The sequence below is a fragment of the Bemisia tabaci genome, chromosome 7 (genome assembly GCF_918797505.1).
Source record: "Bemisia tabaci chromosome 7, PGI_BMITA_v3".
Taxonomy (NCBI): domain Eukaryota; kingdom Metazoa; phylum Arthropoda; class Insecta; order Hemiptera; family Aleyrodidae; genus Bemisia; species Bemisia tabaci.
The window spans coordinates 24,511,181-24,523,739 of NC_092799.1; the positions used below are offsets into that span (position 1 = coordinate 24,511,181).

The 12,559-nt window shown below is 39.2% G+C and overlaps 1 protein-coding gene across 1 annotated transcript; it reads right to left on the minus strand.

Moving 5' to 3' along the window:
- Positions 1–560: 560 nt before the first annotated feature.
- On the minus strand, positions 561–3,964 carry LOC109041923 (uncharacterized). The gene is made up of 2 exons (XM_019058427.2): positions 3,653–3,964; positions 561–977 (listed from the first exon to the last, which is right to left on the minus strand). The coding sequence occupies exon 2, from the start codon at positions 975–977 to the stop codon at positions 561–563; it is 417 nt and encodes a 138-aa protein (XP_018913972.2). The 5' UTR covers positions 3,653–3,964.
- Positions 3,965–12,559: the final 8,595 nt, after the last annotated feature.

Here is a 12,559-nt window from a genome sequence, read left to right on the forward strand (position 1 = left end):
CCACCCTTAAAACTGAAAATTTGACGATTTGAACCTAAAAAATATGCAGTCATAGTGAAAAATATCACGCCCGATCCCTCTCATAGTTCCACTAGAGAGTGGCAGGAGATTTGCAACGAAATCCTGAGAATCAAGAGGATACTGCTCGATATTTCTGCATGAAATTTTCAGGAAGTATTATTCAAAGAGTGAAGTAAATGAAACGAAATTTTCTGCAAAAACGCTGATATACATGGCCTTCCCTGAAAAACTACTCTATGACAAAGATTTGCAACGTCGCAAACTGAGACACTTGGCACGGTACTTTCACCGTCGATATTCCATTTGTTAAGGCAAAGCAAGTTAGGTTGCACCTCGTTTTAATAATAAAATGATGAGAATTTTTCATCATTCTTCTCTGATGGTAAATACATGCAGAAAATATATATATCTGACCGTAGGACACGGACAAACTGTGAAAAAACGCCGTCTTACATTTGGACGTTGCCAAATTTTCTTTGATGAAATACGAACTTTTAGGGAAGCTTATAGAGGTTTTTCTTTCAACTTTTCAGGTGATGTTATTCGCATGGGTGACTCACCAGGATGTGCGATGGTCTTGACGATGGCCCGACGCAGCGAGAGCGATGTTCATGAGGGGGGCTCGAGGACCCCCTTGATGAGCGGGAGACGATGTGCCCGATGGCGGAGAGGAGGTTGAGCTGGACGATGGGGATGTACGGGAGGTGGTCGGCGGCCCCCTTGACCCCCTCCGCGTCCTCGAAGGGGGACACCGATCGGGTCGTGTTGACGTTGACGTTGGCGGCGACGTTGGCGGCGGCGGCCGGGAGGGCGGCGGCCACCGTGTCCACGGTCGAGGTCACGGCGTTGGTGACCGCGGCCACTTGACGACCTTTGACCTCCGCGCTGTCTATCCGGGGCAGGCAGTGCACGCCGCTCAGCCCGAACATGACGATCAACAGGGCTCCGTGCTTCATCTGCAATCAGGGACAGGGATTAGTTGTTTGGTGCGCGCTTGATTGGGCTCGCTTCCTCATTGACGACACAATTGAGGCTCTTTCTGCCGTGCTAAGGAAAAACACCGTATGAACCTTCAGGCGTTGCCAAATTTCCTTTGATAAAACACGGATTTCCTGGTAAACTTATGAATATTTTTCTTCCATTTTTTCAGATAATTTTGTTCGCGATTTCAGCTGAAGTCCCTGAAAATTTCAAGGAAAATATCCATAACTTTCCTCGAAAATAAACTTTTTATCGAAAGAAATTTGGCAACTCCCGAATGTTCATACGGCGTTCTTCCTTAGCACGGCAGTTTTATGCAACGAGGGCGCCTGCCATGCAAGATTGTGCAAATTGACGGTGTAAGTCCGCAATCACATATCTCGTTTGCGGTGTCTGGAAATCTCCGCCTCTATGTTATTTTTTTAAAGGAGAACAAATTGGCATCATTCCTTGAAGTTTGAAGGGCTGCACAGATGATATGACAAATATGAAAGATTGGAAATTTCACAAAGCAGCTGTGAAAAAAACAAAAAATATTCTCAGGGGCCGGATATGCATCGCGCACTGAAAACCTGCCTCTTCGCATAGAACATCAACGGTGTCAGTCGGCAATCACATATCTCGTTTGCGGTGTCTGAAAATCTCCGTCTCCAGGGTAGCTTTTTTGAAGGAGAACAAATTGACTTCTTCGCACAGAGAAGAAAAATCACGGCAGTTTTAGAGAATTGCCGTTGAGTAGTTTTCCGTTTAAAAAATGAAGTATAACAGGAGGTTTGCGACGTCGCAAAACGAGTTATGTGATTGCCGCCTTACGCCGTCGAAATATAGAAAATTAAGTAAAAATTCAAAAATAGGAGAAAAAAATCAAACCATCAGAAAATCGAGGAAAAAATTCAAAGTATAATACAGGGGAAAAACATACAATAACAAAATTATTACTTTTGAGTGGTCACCCATAAATTAACGTAGGATTGCAACAAAGTCTCACAATCAAGACTGCGTTTTACGGCAGGGACCCTTATTGCACTAAATGCCTTAATTATTCAGTCCGTCAGATATTTACCGAGTGTCCCCGGTTCAAGATTGCCCGGTAGGCGAAAAAATGTGGGTATATTTTACATGGGTTCACACAGGGGGAAATGCTGATTTTTAGCACTATCTGACAACAATGATCCGGTTAAAACGACATGTCTGCAAGAGCGTGCTCTTATAGACGCACGGTGGAGCGAATCATTCGGTGAAGTTGGACATGATGTAGAAACTTTAAAAGCTGACATTTTTGGCAATAAAAAACACACCTGTTCCATTGGTTGTTTCGTAAAATTTTCTTTCATGTCCCACTCTTAAAACTGAAAATTTGACGATTTGAACCTAAAAAATATGCAATCTGAAAAATATCACGCCCGATCCCTCTCATAGTTCGTCTCTCTCGAGTTGACCTCTTTGACACTGGAGAGTGACAGGAGATTTGCAACGAAATCCTGAGAATCAAGAGGATACTGCTCGACATTTCTGCATGAAATTTTCAGGAACTATTATTCAAAGAGTGAAATAAATTAAACGAAATTTTGTGCAAAAACGCTGATAAGGCCTTCCCTGAAAAATTAAACTATGACAAATATTTGCAACGTCGCAAACTGAGATACTTGGCATGGCACTTTCACCGTCGATATTCCATTTGTTAAGGCAAAGCAAGTTAGGTTGCACGGTTGCACCTCGTTTTAATAATAAAATGATGAGAATTTTTCATCCTTCTTCTCTGATGGTAAATACATGCAGAAAATATATATCTGACCGTAGGACACTGACATACTGTGAGAAAACGCCGTCTTACATTTGGACGTTGCCAAATTTTCTTTGATGAAATACGAACTTTTATGGAAGCTTAGAAAGGTTTCTCTTTCAACTTATCAGTAATGTTATTCGCATTAATTGAATCTAAGGTGACAAATTATGGAAAAATAATTATAATAAATATTCTCCAAACGAAATATATTATAGAGAGAAATTGTCGACATTCGAATGTTTATACGACGTTTTTCCGCTTCAGGGCTGAATTCAAAATCTGTCACAGTCATTGCCATTTCAAAGTTTAGGAGGAAAAATGGCGCAAGTTGAATAATGTTCCGTAAACCGAAAATACAAGATTGAAAGTTACTTTGAGATGTTGCAAATCTTCTATCACTCCGGATTCTCTAAGAGAGCGACTGATAAACGTACAGTTTCTTGCAAATTGACAAGATATTTTTAGCTGAGGGTGGAGAGAATGTTTCTTGAAAATGTAAATTGATGATGTTCTTATTAATTTCATAAATATATAAAGAAGGAGTGATAACTTTAGGACGCTGTAAGTATGCGATGGTTTTACTTCGGTTCGAGCCAATGGTCGATGTTCATTGATGTTCGTTTTTCAAACTACGTCACAAAATTTGCTAGTTGTTTTTTTTTTTTTTTTTTTTTTTTTTTTTTTTTTTTAAGAGAGAATTATTTCATTCTTGAATAATTTAATTTAATTCAATTTTAAAAAGCTCCAAGAAATAGAGCTGGGAGGTAAAGGTGTTTTAAAAGACAGTAAATGTGAAGATGGGACGATAAAATTAAGGAGCAAAAAGTAAATAAAATAAAGAATGAAAAAACGAAAAAGATTTACCTTCGAAAAACGTCAGTAAACACCAGCACAAAATCTATCGAATTAAACAACTGAATGGGAACTAGAATGCGGGGCGAAATATTGTGAAGCCGGTGCCCAAATTAATGCCGTTATATATCTCGTTCGGATCAATTATCTTAATGTTCATCAACCACCATGGAACCTTCCACTCGATGTGGTGCAATTATTGAGGCAGGTGGTTGATCTACTTTTGTAGAAAGTCTGCACATCCGTTGTTTCTGCTATCCGTGGGTTTTTTGGGGAGAAAGATGAGCCTCGGGCCAAAAGTGCAGGTGCAGGCACCGGCACCCGAAAAAATGAACATTGTATGAAAAAATACATTGCCTTTGATTGATCAAATTTTCTTGGTTAGATAGGAAGATTGAAAATGGTATTTTCATTCATTATCACACTTCTATTTTCATGCAATTTTTAACAGTCTCGATCTCATCATTGGCAACATTGTTTTTCTCCATTTAAACCTATGGAAATGTCTGGATCCTTGGAAGGGCCAGGTGCTCCGACAAGAATCGATTATTTACCATAGGTTAAATTGAGGAAACTCAGTGTTGCCAAATTGCTGGATTCGCCCCTGCTCGATCTCTTAGGTGACATCATTATTCAATTCCTATCAACCGGACATCAATACATTTTTGCGTCAAATGTAGGGCGTTATGAATAAAATTTCAGAGAGAAAATGTGTGTACCTAAAGAGTAATGCCTGATGGCGCAAACACAAGAATACGTATCTCGGTTTGTGGCGTTGAAGATTTCCTGTCATATTTCATATTTCACATCGAAAACTGTGAAAAGTCATTTTCATATATTCTGAGAATTTTCCTCTCCACGTGATAAATAATCCGTGATAATTTTAAGCCATAATGTTCCTTTGATTTCCTTGTAAAAAACTCTCAATAGGAGCGAATTTTGAAAAACCGCATTTTTGCAGTTTCGCCGTCGATACGTTACCCAGCACGTTCAAATGGGCGTATTTCTGCCAAACAGAACTATGTGCATTAAGACATGAGCCTTAAGACCCATAAGAATACATGCATAATAGGGCTCACGTCATAATGCACATACTTCCGTCCGGCAGAAATACGTCCAAATGTGTCTGAAGGTGGGGAGGGGAAACTACACCACAGCTTAATTCTGCGGAGGATCATTCTGCATTATTTGCGTAGAGACTAGAGAGGGTCGAAACTTGCAAAAAAAAAAATAGTTCTTTGGGAGTAATGCAAAATTCGAAGACGAAAAACGGTGAAAACCGCTGTTACATTCCGTCGGCGCTGTTGCCAGCCCTAGGAAGGATTCACTTCAAACGCCTAGGAAATCACGAAAAATGTACATTACGGCTTGAAATGTTGACCCTATGCCAGTGAAAGTACTGGCATCGAAAGCTAAAACTCGAAATTGTTGGTTCCGCACGCCTTTTTTTGCTGTACTGGGTAAAATGAGCTCCTACCTCAATGCACATTTTTCCCTACTGCGAACGGCAAACCACGATCATCTGACATGATGGAAGAACCGTTTGAAGTATCCGATTTTAAGCAGATTGTGACTTAATACACACGACACAGTTGGAAATGACTCCAATTAATGAAAATAAAGTCGCGAGAAAAATTAAATTCTAAACAAAGAAAACAATTTGTTTGAAATTTACATGGAGTTCAAAGGGAAACTTCACTGAACTCGCGGTTGTGAAGTCTTAGTCGGAATGGTCTGTTGTTATTGGGGGGGGGGGGGGTGTTCGTCAGTTACTCACATAACATCTCGGGCAGCATAAACAAGCTTTTGATATTGGAAGATTCTCAAATCGTGACTCAATGCAAACGACACAATCAGAAAAAAATGTAAACGAAAAGTGAAAAGTAAGTCAGATTTAAAATGAGCGTTGATCCTGTGTAATCGTTGAATTGGTCGACGCTTCGACTTAAAAAGTTTATTGTCTGATGATTTCTAGTGACCAGAAGAATTATTTCATATCAGGATTTACCAGAACGCGAACATGATTTGTGTTAACATCAACCGATTCAGTTTGGGAATACATTTGTTAGGAGACTTTAACGCTAGGGTAGAAAAAAAAAACAAACTAAAACTGGACCGCATTTTGTTATGAAGAAGAAGGAACTCAAGTATTTCTGACTCGTCCGTAAAAGCACCTATCTGCATAGAGAATGGCACATATGTTGTTTCTAAAATGAGCCAAAAACATAGGTTCTGTAATGCAAAATGTAGCTCAACTGATCTCCGTAATGTGGTTGGGATTAACGGGGATAAATCGATGAATTTTCACTTGAAAATTGAAACATCTGAGTCACAGCATTTCCAGTCTCTGCTAATATTTTATTTTTCTCTCTTTCTCTCTCCCTCTCTCTCCCCTTGTCTACTCCTCTCCTCGACCCCCTCCTCTAACCCCCCCCCTCTCTCTAAAAATAAAAATTTGATGGAATTTTAAGCTGTAATTGATGCGCATCTGCATACCTGTAAAAACTACAAATGAACTGGCATTTTGCAAAAATGAATTATTAGTATTGGAATGTTACTAATATGGTATAACTTGTTCATCAAGGATGTCAGAACTGAAAACAAATCAATATACTTGAATGAAATTTTGAAGTCGATCTTTCAATTGACATTTTGTTAACATTTCATGATTTCCCTAAAAACATGAGAGGATTTGAATGAACTTGGCAGCATGGGAATGCTAATAGTTTCCTCTCACAAATCAAATTTGAAACCGGATGGCTAAAATCGCAAAATAATTTACCTTCAACTGCGATTAAAGCATATACTTCCACTCATTTTTCAGTTTTTCCACGCGAACGACAGCATCGACAATTTTTCTTAAAAATTTCCGTGCATTTTTTTCACTAATTCGAACACATTCACAGACAACTTTACGGAGATACTTAGATTGGTTTTCTTTTAAAAAGTAAACACAATCAGAGATTTTGAAACGTTGTATTAGTCAAACCGAGTCATTTATTATAACCGATTTACAAACTACATACAGTTCCTTTTGATTTAATGTAGGTATTTCACACAATTTCGTTAATACAAATGTATGCCTACCTCATGACGGTGAAACTACCAAACCACGTATCTCGTTTGCGGTGTTTAAAAATCTACGCTCACATTTTATTTTTTTGAAGTAGACCAAATCGATATCATTCCTTGAAATTTTCACGGAATTTTCTCCGCACAAAGAGGAAAAATCACAGAAATTTTCAAGACTGGATGTTAAGTAGTTTTTCATTTAAAAAATAAAGTATGACAGGAAGTTTGCGACGTCGCAAACCGAGATACGTGGTTTGGTAGTTTCACCGTCGATATGAATTAATCGAAACAGCACCTACCTGATCAGTGATCACCAGGTGAAGGTAACATGTATATTCATCATTTCAAATTCATAGAGCGCAATAAATGCACGAAAACGGGTCAAATACTGTTTTGAATTTTCTACGCTTCATCACTCTGGATGCTGGAAGCCGGGCGCACAGTAACTTGAAGGCTTCTTTCACCTTTGCTCCCGAAATGCCGGTGGGGAACACACCCACACCATGCAACCAGGGCCGAGGTCGAACATTTTTCATCTCCTTTGCGATCAAAGGTTATCGGTACCATCAAGATAGTGCTGTTGTCGCCACTATCCATTGTTTTTGTATTTGCTCCTACCAATATTTTCAACTTGATTTGAATAACTGCAGTACTCTCTTGCTACACGGAAAAAACGATATAGTGCTGAGCACTAACTAGTTGGACCCTAATGTTGTAGGGCTCAGCACTTAGTACTGCCATACTACCGTGCTAAGGGAATAACGCCGTATGAATCTTCAGACGTTGCCAAGTTTCCTCCGATAAAAACCAAATTCACTGGGAAAATTGTGAACATAATTTTCCGAATATTTCCGAAAATTGTGTGCGCAATTTATTTGAAAATGTCAAGGAAAAATATGCACGAATGTCGTCAATAATACATGTTTTATGAAGGAAATTTGGCAGCTCTCGAATGTTCATACGGCGTTCTTCCTTAGCACGGCAGCATACTAGCTGGCTCCGTTTGATCTAAATAGTTAGCAGTGGCGCGGCGTGCTTTGCGATATATCGATTCATCGGCCATTTAAACCTATGGAAAAGGATCGATAAACAGGGTGTTCGCAGCGAACACCTTAATAATCGATTCTTTACCATGGGTTTAAATGACATAACAATCGATACATCGCAATTCACGCCACGCCACTGATAGTTAGTGCGCGCGAAGCGCGTCCAGAACGGCCAGTAGGATATATGGATTGCATTTTGGAAAAAGGAACCAAGAGCATTCCAATGTCGCTAAGATTGTGCAAATTTGTTTACCTTGCAAATATAAACTGATTATGTAAAAAAGTTTTATCTTTACTCTCAATATATTATAAACTCATACCTAAGATTACCTTCGTAAAAATTTTTGACATGATTTCAGGGATTTACTGCAAATAATGTAAGTTGCACAATCCTAGCAACATTGGAATGCTCTTGGTTCCTTTTTGCTAAATGCAATCCATATGTCTCGAAAAAAATTCAAAATGAAGATATTTTAAAATGACTTATTTATGCTAAGAAGAACTATGAGAAAATTAATTGAATCAAAAGGAAGTGTTTGTATGGGGTTTGCGTGCGGCATCATTTCTTATAATTGAATTGCATTTTGCAATTTGGAACTATAAATTCTGGCTCATCTGAAAAAACACTTATGTGCATAGGGAAACTAATGGCACATACGTTGTTTTTAAACCAGGCCGGAAGTTATAGTTCCGAATTGCAAAATGTAGTCCAATTTATCGTAATTCATTTTCACGTGATTCCTTTGATAAAAAAGACGTCCGAGTAAGATCTATAATTTGAATTAGAATGGCCAATTGCTCCGTAATTCGAAGTTACGCGCAATTTTTTAGGATACGCCGTGGCCTCCAATACATTGAAAATTTTTTCGAATTATAGAGCATCTTGCCCTGTCAGTTCGAAATACAGAACGTGCTGCACTGATTCCGATTCGCCGAACGTCACGTGGCGCCATGTCGGATTGCATGAGCTGATTCACCCGATATCGACGTTCAAAAATGTCGAATTGACCAGGTGAGACAAATTTTTGTGCAAAATATACTGATTCTCCGAAAGGAATCGTCAGGCTTATTTTTCACCAAGCTGTTCGAATTAAAGAGCTTAAAAGTAGCTGTCGCTCACAGTTTAAGCAAAATAATATCTTGAAAAACGCTTAGTTTGAGAGATTAAAACATCTCTGGTTAATTATGTTTTATGATTAAGTGTTAAGTAGTCAGCGCTGCCGTGCTGAGGAAAAACGCCGTATGAGCCTCCAGGCGTTGCCAAATTTCTTTTGATAAAACACGAATTTCCTGATAAACTTATGAATATTTTCCTTCCAATGGACCACTAGACAAGGTACGAATTTAAGCAATCTGATACATGTTTCTTAACTAGAATTTCACGTAGAACACTATTCACACAAAGAAAATTACTGAAATCAACTCCTAACGAAGATATTAACGTTTTTATTTCATATTGGTTACGGGGAATTTGAACTGCCCGCTCACAAGAAACTCAAAGCTCTACGTGAGTCAAATCGCGCACTACAACGGTTTCAGCAAGCTTCTCAACCGAGCAACGTTAATTTTCCACCATGTGTTGTTCGAACTATTAGCAATTTGCTATATCTAAGCCAAAGCGTCAAGATTGAGGTTGCCAGATTTTTATATCGCAGAGACTGTTATGATAACGTTTAGCGCGGGATGTGAATCAGAGCATTGAGTTTTCATGAGCGGGTGGTTTGAACTCACGCATCAAGAATCATTATTTATCTTCGTAAGGAGTTAATTGCGTTAATTTTTGTCGTGCGCATCGTGTTCTACGTGAAATTTTAGTTACGAAACATGTATCAGAAAGCTGAAATTCGTACCTTGTCTAGTGGTCCATTTTTCAGATAATTTTGCTCGCAAGTTTACCTAACGTTCCTGAACATTTCAAGAAAAAGATCCATAACTTTCCTAAAAAATAAACATTTTATTGAGGGAAATTTGGCAACTCTCGAATGCATATCTCTCTGCCTTAGCACGGCAGAGCTGTGATGAGTATCGACGGTATAACTCCCAAACCACGTATCTCGTTTGCGGTGTTGAGAAATCTCCGCTCCCGTTTTATTTTTTGAAGGCGAACAAATCAGTATCATTCCATGACGTTTTCGCAGAATTTTCTTCGCACAGAAAAGAAAAATCACGGAAGCTTACAAGAATTGACGTTGAATAGTTTGCCAATTAAAAAATAAAGTATGACAGGAAGTCTGTAACGTCGCAAGCCGAGATACGTGGTCGGGAAATTTCACCGTCGATATGTATGTCGTGTAGGTAAAATTACTGTAGCAGGATAATGAGATATGCCCACACTGTCTGGTGATAAATCAGTAGGGTTATCTGTGTGATATAAAGGCACCTCTATCCTCATTATATTCGATCACTCCAAGTAGCTAGGGCCGAGAAAGGGCCGATGTATCGTCACCTTTCGGTCGAAGTATCACACAAGCGCCATGCGACGTTTAAAAATTTCCGCCGCCATTTTGTTTTCCTACATAGAAATTGTTCAGCGAAGCAATCCGAAAATTTTAGTGAATTTTTTTCGTGCTGCCGATAAAATTCAGCGAAATTCTCAAACAAAAACTAACAATTTCTCTGTAAAGAAATAAAATGTTGGTGGAAATTTTTAAACGTCGCATGGCGTCGAAGGTGACGATATAAGCCCAAAAGTAATCTTTGCGTGGTCCCTCAAAATTTGAGTCGTCCGTCACCTTGATTTAATTTTTTAAGGGGTAGAGCCGTGACTCAGTATGGCTGCCCCCCCCCCCCAAAAAAAAAAGAAAAAATGGAGTTTGTTGAAGTTTGACAAGAATTTTTCAATGTGTAGGAGTGCTAATGTTCCTAAAAATCTCAGGCTCCTAGGTAAGGGCTACGAGACCTACCCGCCAGCACCATTTCTTCTCAAAGAAAAAATTACATTGCTCTACATGACAAGAGACAGATCTTGCGCTAAACACCTCTTTGTGAAAGTCTCAATCAAGACGATACAGGTCGAGAACAGTGTGTGCGGTTCCTTGATGACTAAGCAGATCCACACGCTGGCTCTGGGAAATTAGCCGGAAACAAAGCTTACTTAGTTTTGCTCGAATCGCATTTTCCTGAAGAGACATCGAGTAGTGAGTAAGCACATCGAGTTTTTTCCACGAGCATATAAGCTATGCTCTTGTTGAATCAGATCCTGAACCACTGAACCATTGGACTGAAAAGTTTTCATTTTTCAAGACCAGGTCGTTGCTCCCTTTTTCAAAAATAATCTACATTGTGGCGGGGGGAAAAATGATGAATTTGTCATGCACACATGGGCGGAACTAGTATGGGGTCGAGGGTGGGCTCCCCCCCTCCAAAAAAAATCAACTTGCTCCCTCTTAAGGAATTAAAGAAATTTCGCTAAATTATTGCATGGTTTTTTTACCTCTGAATTTATAATACGATCAATTGTTGGTAAGAACAGCTCAATATATGCTCGTGATACAACTAAATTTTACAAAATTTTCCGGGGAAGCTCTCCGAACCCCCTGAGCTTCTCTTCGGAGCTGGGGAAACCCATAAATCCCCCTCTTTTTCTGATGTCCCATAGACCCTCTATGACGAAGTGTCCCTCCACCCCACAAACTGTAACTAGTTCCGCCCATGCATATGCACATGCGTTTTCTACAATGGCGAGGCGTAAATGATCGATTATCGATATTTTCCCATTTGATGCTATGATAAAGAATCGATTATTGTGTTCTAGTGTTGCGATACTAGGTGTTCTTTACGAACACCCAGTTTATCGATCCTTTTTGATAGGTTTAAATGGCAAGTCAATCGATGTATCGCAAAGCACGCCACGGCACCGGTTTTCTATTGTAAAAAGTAGGTTGCCGCTCAGTGAAAGAGGGTCAGGCATGTCTTTTTTTTGTCACTTTGTCTTCATTTTACGAAGTGCAGGTCAGAAAACATCGAGCGTTATAAACCATCAAGCTCTCTGATTTCAAAATTCAATTTTTTGCTCTTTTTGATTGATCGTAAACTTTTAAATGACTATTAGGTAATGCGCACATATTTTTCCGCTCCGCTCCGTAAACTTTCATGGAGGTAATAAACAATGGTAAATCTTGTTCAGGTTAGGCTTTCCTTGATTGGGTAAAATTGGGAAAGACAAGGAAATACTCTGCTGAAATGGTATATCTATGGGCAGGTGCCATCCATTTGAAGTTCGCCTTCAATTTCGCCGCATAGGCAATAAACCCACCGTGGTGTGGCGTGGCGTGGCGTGCTTTGTGATATATCGATAGTCATACCATTTAAACCTATGGAAATGGATCGATAAACAGGGTGTTCGCAGCGAACACCTTAATAATCGATTCTATACCATGGATCATGGGTTTAAATGGCATAACAATCGATATATCGCAAAGCCAGCCACGCCACTGTGGAGCAAGAATAGTTATCTGTTCGGAAAATACATGTTTATCCCGCTCCAAAGCCTTGCTTGAACAAGGCTGTAAGCTTTTCATTCCCTCGACAACTTTTGAAAAAATTTCGATAATATACATTTTTCCTATAAGTTAGCAACGGTCACGCAGATATTAAACTACAGTTTTGATTGGATAATCTGTACTTGGACCGTCTATTCTGCCGCACTGAGGGAAAACGCCGTATGAGCCTTCATCGGTTGCAAAAATTCCCTCCAATAAAACTCTCATTTCCTCGGAAAATATTGAATATTTTTCTTAAATATTTCAGACAATTTTGTTCGTAATTTGATCAAAAATTCTGAAAGTTTCATGGAAAAATA

Bases quoted from the DNA above. Each gene is read 5' to 3' on its own strand.
- LOC109041923 (XM_019058427.2), bottom strand. From the start codon at position 977: ATGAAGCACGGAGCCCTGTTGATCGTCATGTTCGGGCTGAGCGGCGTG.